Raw genomic sequence first — 25,550 nt, 5'->3', positions numbered from 1 at the left:
AAGTTTCGGGCCATCCAATTCTTTACATCTGTTAGGCAGGCCTCCATGTTTGAAATATTCAGAGGGACATCGGGTTTGACTGATATGTATAACTGAGTGTCATCCGCGTAACAGTGGAAATTAATGTCATGTTTATGGATGATATCGCCAAGAGGCAACATGTATAACGAGAAGAGCAGAGGTCCAAGCACAGATCCTTGAGGTATACCATATTTTACTCTGGAACGAGCGGAGGATTCGTTGTTGATGGAGACAAACTGATATCGTTCTGATAGATAAGATCTAAACCAAGATAGGGCCTGTCCACTTATGCCAACCAGGTTTTTGAGGCGGTCAAGGAGGATACAATGATCGATGGTATCAAAGGCTGCACTTAGGTCTAGTAGCACAAGAAGAGAGATACAGCCATTGTCACAGGAGAGTAGAAGGTTGTTGAGCACTTTCAGGAGAGCGGTTTCCCTACTGTGGTGAGGTCTAAATCCGGACTGGAAAACTTCCAAAATATTGTTAGAGTGTAAAAAGGCACAGAGTTGCTTTGATACTGCTTTTTCCAGAATTTTCGAGAGGAATGGAAGGTTCGAGATGGGCCTATAGTTCGACAGGTCATTGGGATCAAGATTAGGCTTTTTCAGAATAGGCTTGATAACTGCTACTTTGAAGGGTTGAGGTACGTGTCCAGACATAAGAGAGGCATTGATAAGATTTAATAGTGGTGTGCCAATTGCAGGCAATAGCTGTTTTAGGAAGCCAGTTGGTATGGTGTCAAGTTGGCTGGTAGAGTTATTAGATGAATTGAGAAGAGAAGAAAAGTTGCGAAATTCAATGGGTATAAGAGTCAAAGCGCGAGGTGGGCCTAATAGACATGCCTACATAATCTGGAATGGGACTGGCCAGGCAGGAACCAGAAGTTGATGAGAATTTTTGTATTGTGTCTCTTATCTTTAAGATTTTACTATCAAAGAAGTTCATGAAGTCACTGCTACTATAAATTGCTGGTATGGTAGGGTTAACTGATGCAGGACTCTTGGTTAATCTGTCGATATAATGCCTCCCATACACTAAAAGGACTGCAAGATGTGAAATTAGCACAAATACAATACAGGAGCTAAACCATAAACCATGGCCTAACAATATGAACACCATATTCAGAGGATGAAACTACAAAGGACAACCACCATATTCTCACGTCATCTTTTTTATTTGAAGAAATTCAAATACATATCAACAAACACATGCCAACTAAATAATAAAAAGATCCTACCCCTACACGGCTTTTTTACATGAATGATTTACATTTAACTAGCTAGCTGCCTGGTGAGCTTTGTAGTTGATTATCAAGCTAACTGACGTTAGCTAGATAGCTAGCTAGCTAGATAACTTTGCTTGGTAGCAAGAGCAATAGTGTTGTAACCTAATTCACATACTAACAACCAATTACACATATAGAACTGCTGTTTCTTGGCTATATCAAAACGTGTACTTAAATTTTTGAAGTCAGTCCCGACTACCGCGCTGATTTGAACCACCGAGTACATCAAGAAAAGTCCCGTCTTCGACCTGGTTGATGGCCAATCATAGACTAGGATTTTTTGGTGGCAAACCAGGATGGCTCGTGCCCCCCTGAAAAATAACGGACCATGTAACATACGCGCGCTACACAGCATAAAATAAGTTACGTGCGAAAGGGTTAGCCAGGTAAATAGCACATAATGTGCCTAATGAGATTTGACGTGGAATAGACCTGATGTGGTTAACGAATTGATTGTTGACTGTTTGATAGCAATAGCTGCAGCTCCCTGCAGGAGGTGGGCGAGGCCACTCCTCGACTGCGCGAACCTTCTGCCGGTCCATACGGATACTTCCTGCCTGATGGCGCAGTCATTACGGCGATGAGGAGGCAACGAGGTGGCGTGGGACTTGCTGAAAACCAGCTTCAGGTCCATGTACTCAGGCGGCAGTCCCGACAGGTCCGGGAAATCTTCGGGAGCGGAAGCAACCGGCGATACAGGGGCCACGGCGTCCTGAAGGCAGTGGGAGTGGCAAAAACGGCTCCAGCCCAGGATCCGGTTACCCTCCCAATCAATGTGGGGGTTGTGCCGAGCTAACCAGGGGTGACCCAAGACCATGGCGGCTTGCGGGGAACTGATGATGTTAAGCACGATCTCCTCGCGGTGGTTGCCCGAAACGAGGAAGTTCACCGGGGGAGTGGCGTGGGTAACGCGGACCAGAGGGGGCCCGGTGATCGCGTGGGCCTCCAACGGCGAGTGCATAGGGGATGCGGGGCAGGCATAGTCGGGCTGCCAGGTCAGCGTCAATAAAACTGCCATCGGCCCCCAAATTGATCAGGACGGAGATAGCGTGGGCCTGACCTCTGACAAGCAGGGTGGCTGAAAGCAAAGGGCGGGTCTGAGGGGAATGGTGTAAAGGGGTTACGCTCACCTGTAATCCCCTCGCTACGGGTGAGCGCTGGCCCTTAGCCGGGCAGGTCGCCACGAAATGGCCAGGCTGCCCGCAGTACAGGCAGGACTGGGTGCTGATCCTCCTCTGACGAGGACTCCTGGTCGCCGTCACGGGGGGCTGTTCATGGACAGGGCTGGGCAGACTGCTGGATGCTCTCTCCCGGCGTCGCTGCGACAGGCGCTGGTCCACGCGGATGGCCAGGTCCACCAAGGTGTCGAAGCTGGCAGGCAGCTCCCGAGTGGCTACCTCATCTTTGATGGGCTCTGCGAGGCCATGGAGGAAGGTGTTGTACTGCGCCTCCGCGTTCCACCCGCTAGTGGCGGCCAGTGTGCGGAAATCAATGGCGTAATCCGACACCGACCGGCCCCCCTGGCAGATCAGCAGCATCTCGCTCGCTGCCTCGCTGCCCTGCCCGGAGCGGTCGAACACCCTCCTCATCTCCTCAGCAAAGGTGGTGTAGGAATGACAGAAGGGAGCGCCGGCGTCCCAGACTGCGGTACCCCACTCCCTAGCGCGGCCTGTCAGCAGGGTGATGACGTAGGCGATCTTCGCCCCGTCCGTCGGGAACGTGGAGGGTTGCAGTTCAAACACCAGGGAACACAGAGAGAAACGAGCGGCAGGTACCAGGATCCCCCGCATATGACTCAGCGGGTGGCAGCCGAGGCTCCCGACTGGGAGACGCGGGCGGGACCGGCGGAGAGGCAGCAGCGGGCAGAAAAGGGCGATTCTCCTGACTCAGCTGTAACTGCTGCAACTGAGCAGTGACCCCGGCGAGGCTGGTGGCGAAGCCGTTCAGGGACCGGCTGATGGAGTCCAGCTGGCTCTGGTGCCCCCCCAACAGAGCACCTTGAAGCTCCAGGGCTGCCTTCAGCTGTGGGAGGTCCGCTGGGTCCATGCTGGCTAGTTCATTCTGTTACGCCGGCGATCGGGACACAAACGCGGACCACAGGATATTCCGGTTCCAGGCGTTTTATTAAGATGGACAGGCAGTTCGTAATACCAGAGACAGGCAGGGTTCGAAGCACAGAGAAGCAGTCCAGGGGCAAATCCAGAATCGGGAGTAGGGGCGGACAGGGTCAGGAACCAGGCAGGTGAGTGGTGGCGATCAGATCCAAACGGCAGGCAGAAATCGTGGTCGGGAAACAGTCAGGATCGGCAATGCAGCAAATAATCAGGAAAACTAAACGTGGGGACGAGACAGGTGGAAAAACACTGAAACGAACTAGCAACAAGACAGAGACACACAGGGAAGATATAGGGCTGGGGTGACGAGGAGATGGTGAGCAGGCAGGCAGGTGCAGGCAATGAGGAAATCAGGTGAGCGGGGACCAGGCGGGGAGCGGGGCGGGGCTGGAACACAAGGAAAACAAAAGCACAAGGACAGGGAACAACAAAAACACTGCGGCTTAAGGGGGCGGAGCCCTGACAGCTGCACTTAAATACAAGCCTACTTGTTCTGATAATAGGCATGAGCATTTAAAAAAAAATTTAACAAGAAGGATGTTTTTGAATGTTCGTTTTGTTCTGATAATTGTACTTATTACATTGAATCCAGTATGAAACACCAGCGTACATTCTGTTTCTTTTACTGACGAGGGAAAAAAAACGAGAACCTGTTAACTCCGCCTAAATGCACTTAAAGTATTGAGTATTTAAAATGGGTATGTTTTCAATAACACATGCATAAAACGAAGTTGTGATTTATCAGACGTAGCCTATATGTCTTCGAAATGGCTGGTTTACCTATTCAAGATAATATAAGGTGATGCGGAAATGGCAGGAAAATGGTCAGGAATGTTCATTTATGCACAAATCTGCTCTTCTCACGATTTATAGATAAGGCCTATTGTGAATTGGGTCACGATGGTTTGTCAGTTTTAAAAAGTGGGTCCCCAGAAAAAAAGTTTGGGAAACACTGCTGTAGAGTAGTCTACCATTACAGAATAGAGTTTTTCAAAGTCCTGGATATGGTTGACTCACAGTTTCCAACAAGGTGGGCTTTTAACATTACAGAGGGTGGAAAACACACTTCTTACTGGAGAGATCCTGCAGTCATAGATACATAGACTATCCAGAGTTGAGCAGACAATCCCTGTCAGTGCAGCTGCCCATGTTTCTGTCAAATTACCCATTTGAAACAATTTAAGAGGCTGCAAAGATTATGCGAGTGCTACCGGTAGAAGTCCGGCCTTTATTTGGTGATGTGGAAACCTTGTTTAGGTTAGAGTGGTTCCCATTTCTTCCTCGGAGGCAGAGAGAAGAGTTAACTCTCTTCAGAGACAAAAGACATGGCTTAGCTCTACCATGAGTCAAAAAAGACTCAGTAGTGTAACAGTGTGTCATGTCCACGATGACAAACTAAACCTCATAGAGAACAAACAAATTTGTCAGCAATTTCTTGCACACAGTGGTCAACACAGAGGACACTTTGGTTCATTTGGTTGAAACAGCATATAGGCCTGTGTATATAACCTATACAGTATGTATTACATGCATATGTACATGTAAAATGTTTTGTACAATAAAATTGAACCTTATTATTTCAAGCCATCCTCATATTGTTTTATTCTTCAATCAAGATATATGCTCCTTTAAGGACTAGGATTATGTATATAGACATAAAATTCATATCAAGTTGTGCCCCCCCCCCCCCTCAAACTCTCTCCTACGCACTATATGCCCAAATCTTACTCACGTCTGCATACAGATAATGCATTCGGCAGTTCAGTAAAAAAAAAAAAATCAAAATGTCCATTGCCGCTAGCAAGGTAACGCGTAGTTTCCACGGTTTTACACAAAGCAACCCCAAATCCAATGAACGTGCTAGCTTTGTTTTTTCAGAATCAGTGCAGTTGACAGATGTACAGATGAAACATTTAGCATTTTCCTGTCAGCACATGAGATTGTGGTGAAGATATAGGACATTTGGAATGAAAGATACGGATTTTTTATTTTACCTCAGGTGTCTGACACATTACACATCATAGCTATACTACCTTGATAGTAAAACAGAGGTTAACAATAACTGCTGCAGCAGGAAAACTTCTGAATCTTATACGCTCTCACTTAGTCATCTGGTAACGACCTTTATGGAGCTGAGGTATTTCAAATTTATGTTAGCCAATCACTTCCGCCCTTTTTCCACACAAGCGAGTTTTCATTGGGCAACAAAATACATGTTTTATTGGTCTTTACACTCGAGGCGGGTAGTGAAGCGTTACTCGAGCTGCTTGTCTGTTCAAAGTGTCTGTCTTGAAGAAAGGTGGGGTTTTTTTTCGTCGAAAAATGTTGCAGAATGACCTGTCTCGAGGGCTTTCCATTCTTAGGTCGGTCTATCCTGTAGTACTGACGATTGAGGAATTCTCCCAAAAAATATTATACCGAGATGGAAGAAAAGCAGTGTTTATTGAGCCATCCGACAGTGACTTTCACAAAATGTCCGCTAGGAGAGTAATTGTATGTACCGATAAAATGTTGCAAGAGCGAGTCGCAAGCAGAAATCAAGTAAGTTTCATGAATTAAAGTTGATCTGGTCTATATATTTAGCTATCGTTACCGTTAGGTCTGGCAAAGCTTGTTTTCCATGTCTGTAAATGTTGACTTCCCCTCGCTCTGTGTGATATGCAACTACAGCACGGTTTACCTCTCAACTAAAAACGTATTTGCCATGATGCAAAGTGTGTATTTTATTTTTTAAAAATCGTTTCATTTATCGTTTAAATAGTTACATGGTACCTTTGTTAAAGAACGCAAAGACTTATTTAATGACTTGATGCTGGGTATGGGTCGCTGTTAGTGAACTATGTAAGTGTTAATCATGTATAAAATGAAAATTAATTGAAAGCAATCTTTGTGCCACACCTGGATAAAGCCAGAAAGTGTTTAGACATGTGATTACATTAATTTCATAATCTATTTTTATGAATGCATTTCCAGCATAGAGAATGAACACACGTCACGCCGTGTTGCATGTTGGGACGGGGGCGCCATCTTATGAGGAACGCGCTCTTTTTGCCTTTGCCTGCCACAGTGGTTACCTGCATACGTTTTGTTTTGTTTGGCTAGATGTTTAAACCTTTCAAATCTGATGGAGAATGGGAAAGAGAGAGAAATTAAATCGCAATGCCAAGCAACGGTATTTGGACAGACTAATAATGATAAATAACTTAGATCCATATGACTTGGCAGCCCAAGACTGGATTACAGACCCCGATGCACTACCTCCACTCACAGCCCCGGACATTATAAATTATGGCAGTTCTTGATGCAGCAGCACTGACCTATCATGGTGACGTTTTTCAGAATCACGACAGAAAATTAAAACACAGCCTCCAACTTACAGACAGAAAGGCAGCAGTATCCTCACAAGATGGCACATAAACAAAATTCAAGATGGCATGACGTCAGCTTTGCATTCTCTATTATACAAATGCTAGCAATATTGTAAGGATTTGATATCATTCTTGTACATAGCTCTGATATATAAGTGATGTACAATATCATGTCATGGTCCTTTATCCTGAGAGGATCTCCATTGAGGGTCATTTTGTTTAATTTTCAATCTTGATGTCTGTTTCTGTAGGTTGCAAAATTTTCGGAGGTGTTGGCGTATGTGTTAAACAGTGCAAAGAAGAAGGGCAAGAGTAATGTCCTCTCATATGGGTACATCCTGAGAAGACCTGAGCACAGGCAGGCAGATGCACTTAGCTTCCAGGGAGAGCTCAAGCAGAGTGCCCTATTTATCAACAGCAGTGACTTCTGGAAGACTGTAAATGAGAGGCTGGGCACAGATGTCACCAGGTACCTGCTGGAGAAATGTTCAGTATTTGTGGCAGCGCCCCCCTCATGCCTGTTTCAGGTGTGTGGGGTGCCTCTCTATCGCTATGTCACCATGGAAATGAGTTACAGGTTTCTTCTCAGCAGGCCAAGATCATCTGTGCCTGCAGCAATGCGCAGACTGAGAGCGAGTAGTTCTGTGGCTATACCTAAACAAGGTGTTATTGCCCCAAAGCAGGGGAGATGGAGTAGGACTTGTAACAAAAGGTCTAGAAGGCCAGGGAAATGGAAGCATGTAGAGGGGGAAGAATTGACAGAGGGACCAGTGTCTAAGCGGAGGAAGACCAAGATATTAATAAATGGGCAAAGGGGTAAGGGATTATGTAAAATAGCTCCCCAGCTAGAGGGGGCTCCTAGCTGGAGAACAGGAGCTCCCCCTACCTCTCGGCCTTCCCAGACCTTCATTCACACACGGGAGATGATGTATGGGGGTAGGGGCCTGAGAAGCTTTCTGCTCAACAAGAAACTGAGGGGAGGGGCTGAGGGGATGAGGTGTCTGCAAGGGCAAGATCTGGTTAGGCTAGTCTTTTTTCAGGGGGCAATATATTTTAAGAGTATTGCGTCGAATCCAAGGAGACTGCCTAACCGCTTTCACAGCATGGTGGACCTGTTCAGCCAGCTTCTCGTCCTGCACAGCAAGTGTCCTTATGCTCAGCTTCTGCGGAAGAACTGCCCTGTTGTGGGGTGGGGCGAAGACTTGAGCTCCCTTCTGCCTCTGCACTGCCCGCCCTTCAGCGTGTACCTCTTTATCCGAGAATGCCTCCACTGGGTGGTTCCCAAGGAGCTGTGGGGCTCTGCCCACAACCGGCTGCATTTCCTGTCCCGTGTGAAGGCTTTTTTGTGCATGGGCAGGTTTGATAGGCTCTCCCTCTCTGAGCTCCTTTGGAAGATGAAGGTGAATGACTGTTACTGGCTTAAGATCAGTAAAAAAGGTAAGTGAGCAATTAAGTCCAACCAAAACACTTGCTCCAGGTGGGTTTGTACTGTCCCATTGTTTTTATGTCACCATTACAGAAATTATGGCTCTTCATTCCACCCTGCTGCTGTCGCTCCACCTTGAGCTTTCTTTCCTTATCTCTCCCTAAGGTGGTGTCCCTGCTGGTGAGCACAGATATCGGGAGCACCTGCTGGGCCGGTTTCTTAGCTGGCTGTTGGGTGGGTATGTGGTGGGCCTGGTCCGGGCCATTTTCTACGTAACACAGAGCACGGGCCAGAAGAACCTCCTGCGCTTCTACAGGGATGATGTGTGGGCTAAAATCCAGGAACTGGGCTTCAGGTAGAAAACACTTCACCTTTTTTCCACCTAGCGCTAGCAAGATGGTGGACCAAGGCATTTCAGTCTCAAGTCTCAAGTACAATAGTGAGAAGTACATTATTTTAACATTATGTTCCTGTCTGTGATGTTTTTCACATGACCTCATTTTTTCCTCATGTTCCTACCTAAAATACTTTTTTCATGGGGAAAATGGAGAATGTGGAAAATAAAACAGAAATATGACTGGAATGATATGCGTATGATTACAGGAAACAACTTGCAAAGGGACAGTGGGAGCTCCTTACCTGTGAGGAGGTGACGGCCCTCCCCAAAACCACAGTGGTCTCCCACCTGCGCTGGATCCCCAAGATGGATGGCCTGCGGCCCATCGTCAGAATTATGAAGAAGGATGCTAAAGCACGGGTACAAGATGCATGCATGCCACGTTAGCAACGAGGACATCTTTGCTAGCAGCAACATCAGTTTCAATAGAGTTGAATTAACATTATTTTCCCAATTTACTACTGGATTCCTTGACTTCTGTATTAGGGTGGACCGATAAATTGTATTTTCATCGTCATTGCAATATGAACATGCGCAATAAACACATCGCAAAAGACTGCTTGAAACGCAATGAATAAGAAAAATCATTTTATTTATACGCGCCATGCATTCACACACATGCGAACATTTGACCACATTTGGCTGCGTTCCCTTTGTTTTGGCCCGCCATGAGCTATGCGCTCCTGCCACCACGTTCTTCCAGGTAAGATGATGTGCCCCTTAAAACTGATGTTCCACCAATGAGCGGAAAGGGGCAGGGGCCTAGCGAGCGCTGATTGAATAGGAAATAAAATGCACTAAAAAAGCGTGTCTTTGTGAAAGTTGGCCTTTTTCAAAACCAATTCCTGACAAGGTTCGCTTTGGAAAAAGCACTAAAACTCCACTTTGCCAAGTGTTTACTTACAGTAAACTGCTAACTGTGGCTATTTCTGCGCAGGAACAAGTGTTGAAATTGATGGCTTGATGCGATCTCAGGAAGGAAACCAAACTTGCCATTTCAGTCACTCAAGTTAGTGCGAAATCACTACCAATTAGGCAAAATAATTATGCCAAACCTGGCAGCCCGGGCTAGCGGATTCTATTGCATTTCCAACCAATACTCTGTTGTTGGTGTAGTTAGCCAACGTTACTTTAAAAAGAAATTACCAAATCGTTCCAAGTGATCCTGTGAATGCGAAGCTAATTTTCATTAATACGTTTTGATATTGTGGCTCATTAGCTACCATATGGGGGCATTTTGTGGTGATGTGTAACTTAAACATTGCTCAGTGTAAACTTAATATCCAATATTGATTTGCTAGTCAGTGTTGTCACTATGATTTTATTTTTTTCAAGCTGAAGCCAAATTTCTCCTCTTGATTACCAAGGTGGACAATACTGCTGTTTTCAACTTAATTTTCTAAAGCACCTTGAGTTGCATGCACTTTCTGTCAGAAAGGTGTCTTTCCTTTTAAATATGTTTATGCTCCCAAAAAGAAGCATACGGATATTTTATGTTTTATGTTATGTTATCTCTGCAAATTAATAATTCTACTGTTAAGCAGATTAAAGAGTAGCATTTTTGTTATTTTGAAATTTTATTTTAGATTTAGAATGTTAATTTTCTATATAATATTTAATACATTTTAATGTAACGTAATTTCACATAACATCAACATTTATTTTTGGCCCGTGGCCCTATCCAGATTAATTTTTCATAGGAAAGAATTTCAGCACCTCTCTGGTTTAGAAGAAAATATTTTAAAGGGAGTAGGGGAAATTAAAGTTTAATTTCTTATAGTTATAATGTCTTATTTAAATTAATGTTCTCTTTAACTGGTTGGGTATTCATGTGCAATTTCTTCAATAAAAGCATGTTCGAAATAATTTATTTCATTAATTCAGTGGGCATAGGCTATTCAATGTTTGGGGTCTGTGTTAGCAGTGTACCTATTAAAGTAGAAAGACATAGGAACTGTATAGCTGATATGAACACTTCAGTATTTGTTTATTTATCATCATCATATATCGTCATCGCAGTATTGAACAATGTTATCGCCCATCGCAGATTTTCCTCATATCGTGCAAGCCTATTCTATATCCCAGGTTACAAACCCAGTATTGGTCTAGATGGCATATGACTCAAACGCTTTGTGGCTTTTGTGTTTTTTCAAAGTGTGTTAGTCTCTGTCTAATAGAATAGTGATGACTGTTTGTGTCCTCTGCCCCATATAGTTCTATCAGTCCCAACTGAAGGACCTATACGATGTCCTGCGGGTGTGTGTGCAAGACAGACCCTCTTTTCTGGGCTCCACTGTGTTTGGGATTCAGGATATCCACAGGGTCCTAAGTTCATTTGCAGCTGTTCAGAAGGAGAATCCCCGCCGCCTCTACTTTGTGAAGGTGGGATCATGGTCTCATGTGACTAGAAAAGAGTCTGTTAAGCTGAAGACAGTATTGTGGCCTAAGACATAATTATACCCTTGAGATGTGTAGTATCAACAAATCAGTTGAATGGTAAGGGCCCCCTCAGTGTAACCTGCAATGTGGTGCCCTGCTTTAACCCCTTAGGCTGATGTGAGTGGGGCTTATGACAGTCTGCCTCACAACAAGCTGCTCCAGGTGGTGTGTGAGACCCTGTCTCCGTTCCTTGATGAAGTATTCTCAGTTCGACGCTACGCCCAAGTGTGGGCTGATTCATGCAAGGGTGTGAGGAAGGCCTTCCACCGGCAGGTGCCCCCCGCCAGTCTAATATTGTCAACCAAACATCTTTGCAGTTCCTAAATGTGTTTCTTTCCTAAATGCATTTCTTTTGTGATGATACTGAATAACTTTGATGTGCATGCTTGACTGTATGTCCATGTTGTGCTTTGTATGCATGCTGGTGTGTTCCAATTAGGCGAATACGTTGGCTGACACACAGATGTCCATGAAGGGTTTTGTCATGGCCCAACAGAGGGAGAAAAAGATTCACAATGCCATAATGGTGGAACAGGTGAGAGAACAGTAACAGTCATGGGAGAATAGGTTAAATCTGTACTTGGTGTGGAGCGACATGCAAACCCACGTGTCCCACTCTGTCCATTTTCACTCCTGCAAAGTGCTGTACTGCTAGATTGTGAAGTTTCTGAATAGTTGGTGAATATGAAAGGGAAACACACAGGCAAGCATGTTTTTTTTCAGCAAGGGCTTCTTCCTTGCCACTCTTCCATAAAGGCCCTTTTTGTGCAATAGCTGCAGCCACTGACTTCTGTTGCTCGATTAGAGTGACAGTTGGCATCACAGTAGCCTCTCTGACAAGCACCATTCTTGTCGGTGATTCAGTTAACCCATTAAGACCAGATGCGCCGTATAAGTCTTTCTATCTTTAAAGCCGGATGCGACGTGTATGACTTTCATATGATGTCATCATTTTCAAGACACGTGGCCCATGAACTGTATAATGATTCGCTGACATACACATGGGGACCACAAAATGCATTATGGGAAATGTTGTTTGTTTTGGTTTTTAGCGCTATTAGCTTCCGGAAAAGTTTTTGAAGTTTCACGCAGCAAAATGGTTGATCTTAGCGAGGGGAGCGATATTGAAGCTGATTACAGTATTAATTTGGATGAGTACGACAATGACACTGATGATTTAGACTCAAACGGAGTGCCTGCTGACCCACTTGACAAGGCTCAGTGGATGTTTTATGACGAGGAGGAGTTCGTTGATGCCGGATAATAATAATACTAGAAATAAAAAATGGTAATGATTATGATAATGCTGATAATACAAACTGTTAATAATAATAATAATAATAGTAGTAGTGGTAGTGGTAGTGCCAATAATATATAATAATAATGATAGTAAGAAGGAGGAGGTGGCTCTTCTTAGCTGTTGGACACTGAACAAACTGTAATGTGGTTTAGTTAAAGTTATTGCACTACCACTTCATTTTTGGAAAATATGTCTGAAAAAACACAATTGTTAACTTTTTCCTGTTCAGTTCAATGTTTTTTTGTTTATTTATTAAAAAAATATATATATATGATTAGGGCAAATGAAACACTTGACAATGGAAGCCATTATTTATTTCATGTCTCTACCTGCTTCAGAGGCTGAGAAATATTTAGATTTTAGTAAACGTTGACAATTCTGTCAATTTTGTCAGAAAACCCTCAAGTTTTAGGAGGTGGTTTTCAGAAAAGGCTTAGGTTTTAGAAAGCTTTTTTAATAGGCAGCCTAGGTCTTAATGGGTTAAGGGGGCGGTCTGCCCTAGGCAGTGTGGCTGTAGTTCCATATTTTCTCCACTACTGTATGATGACTACACTGAGCTCCCAGGTGTGTTCAGTGCCTTTGAAATGTTCTTTCCCCAGATTTGTACTTCTCCACAATTATATCCCTCACTTGTTTTGAATGTTCTTTTCTCTTCATTTTGGTTTGTTCAATGGAAAATCCAAACATACTGTTTGACCTTATAGAGAGGGAACGTGTTTATGTTGATGAAGTAATTCAAAACAGATGATCCACTAATTTCCTACCCAGGTGGAGACCATCAACAAATTGGATGAGTTTATAAGACAGTAATTTGAACCACGACTAGTATATATTTTTCTTAAAATCTGTTTTTTTTTTTTTTTTTTTTTAATTTTGAATGGTTTTGGGAGTTTACTTACTTTAATATATTTTAAATTTGGAATCTTATCTTAAATCAATAAATTGTGAAAACAGTTGGGGGCTGATCACTTTTTCAAGGTACTCTGTGTGTGTGTGTGTGTGTGTGTGTGTGTGTGTGTGTGTGTGTGTGTGTGTGTGTGTGTGTGTGTGTGTGTGTGTGTGTGTGTGTGTGTGTGTGTGCATTAAGAAACATTCTGTGCCGTTTAAGCATTTCTCATCAGATGTGCGTGGAACAAAAGTCCTGGATTTCTTCAAGCAGATGCTGTCAAACTACATCATACGGTTTGGCAAAACGTAAGTGCACAGGCATATTTTGGTTGCGTGGATAAGGAGTTCGGGGTATGTCAGTAAAGTTTTGGTTTTGTAATTTTGATGGGCATTAGGTTTTGAATGTGTGTTCCAGAATATTCCGCCAGAGCTGTGGGGTTCCGCAGGGCTCAGTGGTATCTACACTGCTGTGCTGCCTGTGTTATGGACACATGGAGAACACTCTGCTAAGCCATGTTGTGGATGGAGGAGGGTACGACTGTTGTCTAGTCTGTCACATGATCTATGTCTGTTTGATTTAAGGTATTTCAAGTGTTGGTAATTCTTAGTCATAAGAGTCCAGTTGAGGGCCAGTGTGTTGTCGCTCTTCCAATCCCATTTACTTAACGTGTCCTTTAATGATTACCTGTGTGTTTGTTGAATTTGGTCAGATTGTTACCAATGTACTGAAATGCTGACACATACATGTCATGATGCCATGAACCAGTTCATGTCATTCAGAAACAATTGGCTTTGGCTGTCCAGCAAGTGACCCTGTGGTGCTGTTTGAAAGTAGGACTGCAGTTAGGTTAATTCTATCAAAACATCAACGATTTAAACTTACAACTTTATCTTGGTTAGGATTGCCAGATCAATGCCACATCATTGGGACACAAGTCCCAGGCATTTTACAGGCCATTACAGACCATTTACAGGTCACTCTGTCTATGACTGGAATGCAACATTGTTGGGGACTCAACTCACCCCAGCAATCACCTGTTCAACCTCTGCCCATCTAGTAGGAGACACAGAAGCATCTGAGCTCGCACAGTCTGACTGAAGGGTAGCTTCTTCCCCAGAGCTGTAATGCAACTGAACACATACCCCCAATTCATGTCCTATAGAAGGTGACAATGAACCACAGACTACCTCACATGCAATAATCACATTATTATGTGAAATGTAAACCACCTTTTGTGCAATAATATGGACATCATGTGCACTGCACTTTAATGCAAGGCAATGCAACAATATAGGCATGTGCAAATAATCTGATATGTGTGCAACAGAGATTTTATGATAACAGTTATGGAATATATTACTAATAAATTGCAATTTCAAGAGTATTATATGGACAGTTCTTTATACTCTTGCTGATTGTTCCTGTCAATGCACAGACAATTTACTTTTTGTTGTTTTTATACACTTCTCATATTTTATGCATTTATACATTTTGTATATATTCTTGTATAAGTTTGTTATATGTTGTCCTGGTACCAACATGGGGTAGCAACTATAATTTCGTTGTCCTGGACAAGGACAATAAAGCTCTCTTATCTATCTGATTGATTTTCAAAAAAAATTGATAATCAAATGTTTAACAAACAGGAAAGGTGCTGTCACAAAGTACTGAACATATAGTGCATTTTCCAGAGGGAACTGAAAACCAGTAAGTGCAGGGTTGCCTGCTGAAATGCAGTTGAGAGACTCCTGGAAATTGGAAATGTTGACAGTGGAATAATATGAGGTGTCAGTTTATTGTATCAGTTACAGTCTATGTGCAGTGTGGTGAACAGGCATGTCATGGTGGCCTTGGGCAGGCTCTGAAGGTGAATGGTCCAACCAATAGAAGACAGCGCAGTAATGGTCCAGGCATGTTTTCCATTGAGGCTGACAAATGTTAGTCAGCAGGGGGCAGTGCTCCTACTTGTGTATTGCAGCATTAGACATTCTGTTTGTGAATTTGTCTTTCTTCCCTTTCCCTCAATCAGTTGTTTAATGAGATTGGTTGATGATTTCCTCCTCATCACTCCTGAACTCAGCAAAGCGCAGGGCTTCCTCAGGTGGGACATTTTGAAATCTTCGACGTATTAACAGTAGATTACCATGTGGTTGTTTTTGGTTAGTGTTGTATTTCTCAAGTTCACATGAGCATAGCAATGTTTCTGTCTTTTATGACCCAAGGTCATTTTTTTCCTTTGTGATAACAGAACCCTGCAAGCGGGTGTAGCAGAGTATGGCTGCTTTATGAACCCTCGAAAGGTTGCAGCAAACTTTCCCCTGGGTGATGACTATCCAGAGCTCCATGTCATTCCTTCTGGGTCCCTGTTTCCATGGTGTGGTCTCCTAGTGGACCCATCCTCTCTAGATGTTTACGCTGATTATTCCAGGTAAGACGGTGGTGGGGGACACAGGAGCAGGAGGTGCCCTTAGTGCATGAGTACCATCACAGCACACACCTCTATCAAGGACCAAATCAATTTAACCTTTATTTAACCAGGAAAAAAACCCAGATATAAAGTCTCTTTTGCAAGGGTGACCTGGCCAAGAGGACAGCAGGGAACATTAAAACAGTTACATGACATTACATTATAGTTAAGACTTAAGACTTAATTCTTATGTCTTAATTCTTAAGACGTTACAGCATTGAAAATCAATGTTGTGAATGCAATATTTTTGTCCTGTTTTGGCATTAAGCGTAGCCAAGGCAGGGGTTGAAGGGTGGCTTCATTAACACATTTAGAACAATCTCATGGGTTAAAGATCTCCGGCCCCATGCCGGAAATCTGGCTGGCAGAGATTTGAGATCAGGCAATAAATTATTACTACTATCGGGGGCGACAGTGGCTCAGGAGATAGAGCAGTCGACTGGGGATTGGAAGGTCCCTAGTTCGAATCTGGCTCATCCTGGCAGAGTGTCGAAGTGTCCTTGAGCAAAACACTGAACCCCCAACAGCTCCCAGTGGCCAGTTGGTAAGCCTGTATAGCAGCCTCTGCCACTGGTAGGTAGATGTGAGGCATATAACTGTAAAGTGCTTTGAGTACTAAATGAGTAGAAAAGCGCTATATAAATGCAGTCCATTTACCATTTACCATTACTAGCGTATACAGGCTCTGATATTACCAGACCGGAATGCAATTTAATTAAAAATAATCACTGACATGGTGTTTTTTTTGGATGGGTTTTAACCAGTGGTAGCCTGTTTAAGCGACGTACTGGCTCGAGAGCACTGTTCTTATCCAATCGGCAACTAGTTTCAACTTTCTGTGAGGCGGTGCCAGAAAGTATTTGCGGGGACTGTATCAGTGGATTATTGCATAATAGGCTAGTATGCATTCAAATAGGTGGAGCATGGAAGCAAAACTTGTGAAGGTTGGCACAGACACAAGCACAATAGAACAGGGGGAGAAAAATAAATGCCGATTGGCTTGGTTAGATGAAAACGGTAATGACGGACAAACATTCGGCATGTTGTCACAAATTAAACAAGCCCAGGAGCTGCTTTGCACCCTGTGTTTGAAAAAAATACAGCTGTTCGGGCTCTTCGTTATATATCAACGTTGGTGGGAGCTGTGGCCACTGTAGCTGCTGCCGCTTCATCCATCCAAGACCACGTGTGCAATCATAAAGTCCGCATTTATAGCGGAACATGAACTGTCTTTCAGGATAGTGCCAGCGCTAGCTGACCTGTGCAAAACATCACAGGACAGAACTATACTCTCCAAACTTAGTGTGTCAAATACACAGGCCAGCTACCACTCATGACATTGCTTGTCACATTAGGCAATGTTTAGCGCACAAGCTGTCAAAACAAATGTTTTTACAGAACGTTTGACGAGTCCACAAAGAATTTTCAATGTATTGGTCTGCGTCTATGATGATGACTTGGACAAAGTTGTAACACAGCATTTTGCTACTCAACCAACTTTTATTGAAGTTGCACTTTTCATTTTTAATAGCATTTAAGAAAAAAGGAGGCACTTTTAATTTGAGCATGGTAATACAAAATGGTATTAATGGTTTTTTTTTTTTTTTTTTACAATTTTGAGTTAAAACAGTTGTGGTAACGCTAAATGTACGTACATCCCATTTTGTTAAATGCCCCCCCCCAAAAAAAAAAAAAAACAAAAAAAACATTGCAGGCTCAGAATTTCTTTGCTTTAAGCCCTGCAATCTGAAGATTTACTTGTGGATACTAAATTGTGTACAGCTGCAAAGACCTCGCTGCTTTTAGGAAACAGCTGGTGTACAATCTGACGTACTCTCATTTATGTTCATTTAGTAAGACCATTATTTTCCACTTGCTTTTTATTGCAAAATTGCAAATGTTTTCTTCCTTTTCTTCTTTTTCTTTTTTTAATTCATCTCGCACCTGTATGAATGGATGTCAGACTGTATAAGAACAGCCCAAGCTGGCATTGTTTCAACATATATAGATGCCAAATACATTGCTTAACCTGCACTGCCCCTCCTTTCAGTTATGCTGGCTTATCCGTGCGTTCCAGCTTGACCCTGGTCTCCACCCCCCATGCTGGACTACAGATGAAGAGGAAGCTCCTTTCTATCCTCAAACTTAAGTGTCATGCCCTTTTCCTTGACCTTAAGGTAAGAGTGCTTTTTTCATATGCACTGACTGTTAACCTGTACCTGTTGCATTTCCCTAGTAAGCTTTTTATTGACCTCTATAACATGGAGCTAAGCAAAGGGTATCGCAAAGAATGAGCTGCTGCAGATTGTTCCTTAAAACATCAGAAAAATCTGCGACTTCCTCACCACTTAATGGACTCAGCTCTTGCTACAGACCCAGGTTGTCTCCCTCCTCACTACTCACCATGCCTGTGCTATTCAGCTGTTTCTACAACCTCCCAAAATATGCCCACATCTCACCCATCTGATCTCTCCCCACTGTCTACTTGTAACAACACACATCCATTTCAAAATGTTGGTGCTAGGCCACCAGGCAACAAGGGAACATCTCTTCCATATCTACAAGCAATCATCAGACTTTATGCATTGGCTAGATCGCTCTACTCTGCAGCCTCATATTCCCTGGCTATCTCTCCCCCTCATAGTTTGCATATCCTGGTCACAGCCCCATCTGTCGTGGGCCCCAAGTGATGAATAGCTTCCCTCAGCAGTCATGGCGGCAGAGTCACAAGTTAGTCTCTGTAGACTGAGGACCTACCTCTTCAGACTTCATCTTGGTTTCCCTCTTTCTAGTTACTGTAGCACTTATGTCTTTTTTTCTACTTTAGTACTTATTGCACTGATGTGGTCTAACTTGTTCTGTACTGTTGTACATGTGGCCTTATTATATGCACTTATATTGCTTATATGGCTTTGAAAGTCCTTCTGATATCTGATAAATATGTTCATATAAATAAATACTGTGTTACTACAGATGAACTCCCCAAAGGCTGTGAGTCAAAACATTTACAAGATCGTGCTGCTACAAGCCTACAGGTACAGAACAGCTTACCATAGCCAGAAAGAATGTCCCTATTGTCCCCTCTAGGGTACACAGCATCTTTATCCTTCTGCCTTTGAGGACACACTTTCAGAGCATATGCTGATTCCTGGGTCTGTCTGGGAGTGGATGGCTCTCTTAGTACCCTCTGAGTCTCCACCTTTGATGGTTCCAGTTTAAGTTAACTTGGTCATGTCTGGCATTTATGCGATATATACGGAATTTAACTTCTCCGTACTATAGTCTCTGGCAGTCCAATGAGTGCTCTGCTCTAGGGTATTATTATCCAGAGAATCCTGTTTGCTCAAACCGCAGTATCTGATATAGCATGACTGTGTTGGAAATTTTCATTTATACTCACAGAACAGATTTTTCATCATTATAATAGCTAAATGAAGTTGTAAAGTGTCACTGCCAAAAACACATTCTTTCTTTTCCATATGCATCTGTTGACCCTGTCTGGCCTTATACCTGAACAGTAGATAGTAGAAAATGATTGAATTTATATTGTATCCATCTCCCTTGGGTATTAAGTTCTATTCTTCATGCCAATCCTTCATCAGTTTATTTCCACCAATCATGATTAGCACTAGCTGACAGCAGAATACATATGTTTTTGAATCATTGCAGATTTCATGCTTGTGCCCAGAATTTGCCTTTTGGTCAAAAGGTGAATAAAAACATTCCATTCTTCCTTGTCCTGATCTGGGAGATGGCAAAATATACCAGACTGCTCATCAAACAAAACAACAGACGTAAGTGTCTTGCTTGAGTGTTTTGGCTTTCCTGTATGATGTGATTTGTTATTTGGTGGCTCTTCTTTCATTTTGATTGTATCCCCCTTTTCCCATCGATTTTTAGGAGTACCCCTGCCTTTCATCTTGTGCTACAAGGCTGTGGAGCTAATGTACTGCGTCTCCTTCCTGGCCATCTTGTCCCACCACCGGTGCTTCTACAAGTGCCTCCTCCATCATCTCTGTATGCGTATGTATTACTTCTAATGCAGTTGGAATGTAAGCATGTTGCTGTTCTATGCTGTACTGACACTGCATTTGATAGTGTAGTGCTGTTCACTTCTTTACTGACACTTGTCCACTGTTCGATGCTCTAATGACACTCCACACTTTGTAAATGGTGCAGTTTCCCAGACCTTAATAATTTTAGTATGAAACTATGAAGAGAACATCAAATTAGACATTGAACATGTACCAGGATCGGAGCGTGGGAAAGGGGTCAGCGGTGGGAAAGTGGTTGTCCTGACACCCTTTCAGAGGAAAGCACAGCCCAGTATAATGTGATGAAAACAGTTTAAGTTTAATTTTTAGTTTGACTGTTCCAGCCATACTTGAGAGTGGCTAAGAGCCAAGAGCAGTTAGATGGGGACAGTGTGTATTGTCTTGTGTCATTTTTCCATGATATGTAACAGAAGCTCCACAGTGAGTGCATGCTGTATTTTTTCTGTCCTACATTGGCAGAGTGTTCGCAAAACTGACTTTTAAAATAGCCAGCACATAGTGTAGTTTTTGTCATATTCCATCATTATTTTCATACCTAACACCTTTATCATGTGAGATGTTTGAAACATAAGCACAGTATTTCATTAGGCTACACAATAATAAGTTAATTTAAGAGACTCACATTTCATCCTTACCCGTTTGTGCAAAATAAGGAGAACTGTGGAGGGGGAACATGCTTTTTTTTTTATGTGAGACTGAAATGAGGGACCGAAATCTGCCGGTAGATACCGGTCATATAGGTATATACCAATTTCGGTACCCAACCCTAGTTAGAACATGAAAAATTAAAAGATACTGGGTTTTACAAAAGTCTGCTTTTCCTCAATATGGGTCTGGTGACAGAAATTATGAATGGGAGCAGTATGTACTGGTATTTGGAAAATGGAGGGTGTTGTAATAACATTGCTCAACATACATGCTCCCCTGTAATACTGGAATTAGTTTCTACCAGAAAATGTTTGATCTGATGGCTGATGCACAAGGGATTTTAATATGTGAGATACCCACTCAACATGTTAAGGTACTGCAGAAAAAGATAAATTTACTGATGGAATGGGTATAATAGCCCTGCAGAGAGACTTTTATCCAAGTTGATGGGAGTATACTTGCTATTTCTCCCCTTCACTCTGTATAGTACAGGATTGACTATTTCTTAGTATATAAAAGATACATAGGATACAGGATTGTGACATTGCAAATATTTTGGACCATATATCCATTTCATTGACTATACAACTTAAGAACAATCGGAGAAATTCAGCATGAAGGATAAATTCTAGTATTCTAGTAATCCACAATTTAAAGGAGAAATGAAAAAAGACATATTTTAAAATGTCGTCGTTGTCGTTTAATATTCCATATGAAAATGATAATGGGCAAGTGGGACCAGTGGTAGCATGGGACACACTGAAGCTAGTTATAAGCTCCTCAAAAGAAAGTAAAGCAGCAATGATTTTCTCATCTGACTGAAAAACTGAAAAAGAGTTTGAGATAAACAACCTGCAAACCTTATACATAAATTAAAGAAAATTAGAAATGAAATAATACTTACAATACATTGGAAAAGGGTTGTATTCCCCAGGCAAAAATATTATGAACTTGGGTCAAAATAAAAAAAAAGTTGGTGAGAAAATTAAAAAAACAAAGGCAGATAATACAATATACAAAATAAAAGACTCCAACACTAATGTTGTACACAGAAGAAATTCAAACTGCTTTTAAGATGTATTTTAAACATATGTAGACTCAGAAGGAGAACAAAATGATATATTTGTGTGTTCGTTCATCACAAGTAATGAAGACCACTTAGTCATCCAGGGGTTGGGGGGTCTGAGACAATCAATGGGTGCGGAGATGGCTGATGAGGCCAATGCGTGCCTGGAAGGTTCTGGGACAGTGAAGACAAAGGACGGTAGTAACACCAGGGAGAGGGTTGTTGGTGCGCTCTTTCCTGGCTTGCCTCTGCTCTTTAGCTGCTGCTGTCCTGGCCGCTTTGCAGGCGGCTGCTCCTGTGTGAAGAGAGGATCACCACAGGGTACGGTCCTGAGCAGTGGCCTCCCAGGTGCTGGGGTTAAGTCCAAGGTTTTTGAGGGAAGACTTCAGGAAGTCCTTGAAGCATTTCTTCTGCCCTCCCTGGCGGCGTTTCCCATGAAGTAGCTCTCCATAGAAGATTTGCTTTGGGAGCTGGTGGTCTGGCATGCGAACTACATGGCTTGCCCAACGAAGCTGTGACTGGGACAGGATGGTGTGGATGCTTGGCAGGCCTGCTCTTGAAAGAACTTCACTGTCTGGGATCCTGTCTTGCCACTTGATGTTCAGGAGTTTCTTCAGGGAGACTGTGTGGAAGTGGTTCAGCTTTCTGGCATGGTGCTGGTACACTGTCCAGGTTTCGCAGGCATACAGGAGTGTACGAATAACAACAGCCCTGTACACCTGCAGTTTAGTTTGCAGGCTAATACAACCTCTGTTCCAAACATTAGGGTATAGCTTGCTGAAGGCAGTGCTAGCTTTAGCAATCCTGGCGCTGTGCTGCCAAGGTAGGTGAACTTATCCACAACGGTCAGCCTTTGGCCATGTACAGTGATGATGGGCTCCACATATGCTTTCCCTGGGGCTGGCTGGTACATTACCTCAGTTTTCTTTGTGCTGATGGTGAGCCCAAAGTTGGTGCAGGCATCAGAGAAGTCGTCAATGCTGTGTTGCATGTCCGTCTCTGAGCTAGCATTGAGGGCACAGTCATCAGCAAACAGGAAGTCCTGAATGATACCTGTCTTGACCTTGGTTTTCGCTTGAAGCCTCCTGAGGTTAAACAGCTTACTGTCAGTGCGATATCTGAAGTCAGTTCCTACATCACCATTTCTGAAAGCATCAGTCAGCATGGCAGAAAACATCACGCTGTACAGTGTCAGTGTGAGTACGCAACCCTGTTTGACTCCATTGGTGACAGGAAAAGGCTCTGGTGTCTCACCGTTGTCCTGAACTCTTGCTTGCATGCCATCATAGAATTGCTGTACCATCCTAATGAACTTGCTTGGGCAGCCAAGCTTTGCCATGACACCATGTCAATGGTCCTGCGTTTTTTTGCGGAATCCACACTGGTTCTCAGGTAGGAGACCTTGTTCAAGGTGGGATGACACATGATTGAGAAGGATTCTGGTGAGTATCTTCCCTGCTATTGGCAGGAGCGAGATGCTGTGGTGATTGTCACATACCTGGCAGTTTCCATTGCGCTTGTACAAGTGAATGATTGTAGCAACCCTGAAATCCTGTGGGATCATTTCCTCCTCCCACATCTCTAAGAAGAGCTGGTAAAGATTATCAGTTAGTGCTGGGCCAGTTACCTTGTAGATTTCAGCTGGGATTGAGTCTGAGCCAGGAGCTTTGCCACTGGAGAGCAGACGTATCGCTGACTGAGTCTCTGCAAGGGTCGGTGGGTCATCCAGAGTTTCATTGACGGCAGCTTGAGGAACACGATTGATGGCTTCATCATTGATGTGTGAAGGACGATTCAGGACACTACTGAAGTGTTCAGCCCACCTCTCGAGAATTTTCTCTTCGTCGGTGATCACAGCACCAAAGGAGGGCATTGCATTCTGATTGTTTAATGTTTTCACATCATTAGATGTCACTTCTCTTTTTACAGTACAACAATACTATGGGTTGGATAAAGGGGATGAGTCTGAACACTCATCTCACAAACAGTCTCTCCCTTTGATCAGAGTTGAGACCTCTATCCCTCCGATTTTACTTACATTAATATAGCAAAACATTTCATTCAGGCATTCAGTGTGGCTTTCTACCCCTTAATTTCATTTGAGAGTGAGCTAGAAAATCATGTTGGCTGGCTTGCAGTGATTGTTTTTCTCGGTTTACTGTAGTTTTAAGCTTTCTATAGTTGGAACATTTTAAGATGGTTACTCTTGCGTTGGCTAGAACTGATAAACAATTGAGTGACTGTTGCAGCTAGACATCAGATCAGTAAGGTTGTACACAGTAGCAATTGCTACTATGAAGTGTATTGAACGATAGCTACAGGCTGAAGTTCATTAAACTCAGAATTAATGCAAGTTAGCAAGCAGGCATACCAATAACTTAATAGTTAGCTTGCCACTACATTGAAAATGTGATTCTAACGAACAGCTGTAGGTGTGGGTACATTAGCATGCCTGCACAGGGTATATGTCTTCATAACATGCTAGTACATATTCATGAAAGAATGGCACAGAAGTGATACCTATCACATATGATTCTAAACTGTAGAAGCTTGCTAGTTAATTAGTAAGTTGATACAAAATGGCAAAAAGATGATGAAAATGATGCTTAAAAAAACTCATGGAGCTACTGGAGATTTGTTTGAAAAATATATAAACACTGCTGCTACTGCAATTAACAGTGTCCAATTGGGAAAAAAAATTGAAAACCAGACTTAATTTGACATGGTGCATAAATATTTTATTGGAGTCTATCTATCAGAATCTAGTAAAGGTATTGTGTCTCATATCTATGGAGTATTTACTTGGAAGAGTATTGTCTGGTTCTTTGTCACTCCAAGAAGGTAGAAAGCACACCATAGTGGGGAAAATTCTGAATGTTGGAGACTGCGTGGAAGCTATGAAGCCAACCACTGGCATGTTTTTGGGATTGCCCCAAAATACAGTGTTTATGGACAGATGTGCATGAAGCTCTAAAGACTATATTGTGTTCATTTACCCTTTACTTTTGATGTATTATTCTTTGACAAGTTATATCTTAGTTTGGCAAGTACTGAGGAATATCTATTTGGAATAAATGAAAAAACAATGAAATGGTTACTTCCCTATCTTGTTAATCCAGTTATCCTTATCCAATGAACATTTTCACTTAGATTATAAATGAACATGCATTTTTAAATAACCATTTCAAGTTACTTGGTGCTTGTTTGGATTCAATAAATACTTTTCCAGGGGTTCATTTTCATAATGCCTTGAAGGTTGTGAGGCCATGACTTGGTCTCCAAGTCATGAACACATCACCTTCTCCATTCTGCTTTCTCCTGCAGGTAAAAAACAACTGGAGAGGAAGCTAGGTGGCCTTAAACTGGCCCTTGTCCAGCAGGCATTCACACCCTTAATCCCTGAGGACTTCAAGGTCATTAGGTTGTAGAGGAACTGCTCTTATGTAAAATATTTGCTGAAATGACAGCTATGATCGACCTATGCCATTGAATGAAGACAGTATTGTCTTGCTCTTGTTCTCTTAGCATCTAAATGAAAATGTGAATATCTTGATTCAAATTGCAAGTTTTGAAAATAAAACATTTTATACCCCTTGCTGACTCTGTGGGAAAACAAAAAGAATATTGTTTCAGACAAGGTGACTGTTACGGCCCGGTCTAGGGTCAGACCGTAACAGGGGAAAAGAGGGGAGACCACGGTCGCGAACACTGGGGAAAGTGTAACAGAATTTATTACACTTAACATTTAAAGACAAATAAAACATATAACATAAATCAAGTGGGTAACCGGGAACACAAACTCAGGAGTCAACAAGCCAAAATAACAAACAAAACACAATCTAACTAACGAGAGAGGGAAACTAACTGACCTAACAAAATAAATCTCAAAACAAAAGATACAGTAAAAACTTCCCTTTCTCCCTTCCTAACAAAACCAACGTGAAAAAGGGATGGAAAAGAAAATGGCATCGACTCCCTACTTCCCACACCCAACCACAGTGTCACGAAGACCAAAAACAATACTCACAGAAACATAAGGACGAGAACCTAAGCATACGCACAACGATGAACG

General features: G+C 42.7%; 1 protein-coding gene across 2 annotated transcripts; it reads left to right on the top strand.

Moving 5' to 3' along the window:
• The first annotated feature begins 5,681 nt into the window (after positions 1-5,681).
• On the top strand, positions 5,682-25,065 carry tert (telomerase reverse transcriptase). Of its 2 annotated transcripts, XM_036528961.1 has the most exons (16): positions 5,682-5,964; positions 7,043-8,228; positions 8,383-8,572; positions 8,821-8,974; positions 10,829-10,996; positions 11,165-11,326; positions 11,493-11,588; positions 13,462-13,547; positions 13,657-13,773; positions 15,272-15,343; positions 15,491-15,670; positions 17,760-17,886; positions 18,683-18,744; positions 19,379-19,503; positions 19,610-19,732; positions 24,803-25,065. In XM_036528961.1, the coding sequence occupies exons 1-16, from the start codon at positions 5,746-5,748 to the stop codon at positions 24,904-24,906; spliced, it is 3,171 nt and encodes a 1,056-aa protein (XP_036384854.1). In that variant the 5' UTR covers positions 5,682-5,745; the 3' UTR covers positions 24,907-25,065. The 2 variants fall into 2 exon arrangements, with proteins under 2 accessions (XP_036384854.1, XP_036384855.1); XM_036528962.1 differs by lacking the exons at positions 18,683-18,744; positions 19,610-19,732; positions 24,803-25,065 and having other exon boundaries at positions 19,379-19,496.
• Positions 25,066-25,550: the final 485 nt, after the last annotated feature.

Source organism: Megalops cyprinoides, chromosome 5, assembly GCF_013368585.1.
Source record: "Megalops cyprinoides isolate fMegCyp1 chromosome 5, fMegCyp1.pri, whole genome shotgun sequence".
Taxonomy (NCBI): Eukaryota; Metazoa; Chordata; class Actinopteri; order Elopiformes; family Megalopidae; genus Megalops; species Megalops cyprinoides.
Note: the sequence above shows the minus strand (reverse complement) of the source record. Positions and strands in the feature narration are given on the sequence as shown.

What these genes read in the sequence shown, in the direction of transcription:
- tert (XM_036528961.1), top strand. Translation starts at nt 5,746, where the DNA reads ATGTTGCAGAATGACCTGTCTCGAGGGCTTTCCATTCTTAGGTCGGTC. An exon ending in CCCTTTTCCTTGACCTTAAG is followed by an intron (nt 17,887 to 18,682) that starts GTAAGAGTGCTT and finishes GTGTTACTACAG; the next exon opens with ATGAACTCCCCAAAGGCTGT. An exon ending in CCTCCATCATCTCTGTATGC is followed by an intron (nt 19,733 to 24,802) that starts GTATGTATTACT and finishes TTTCTCCTGCAG; the next exon opens with GTAAAAAACAACTGGAGAGG.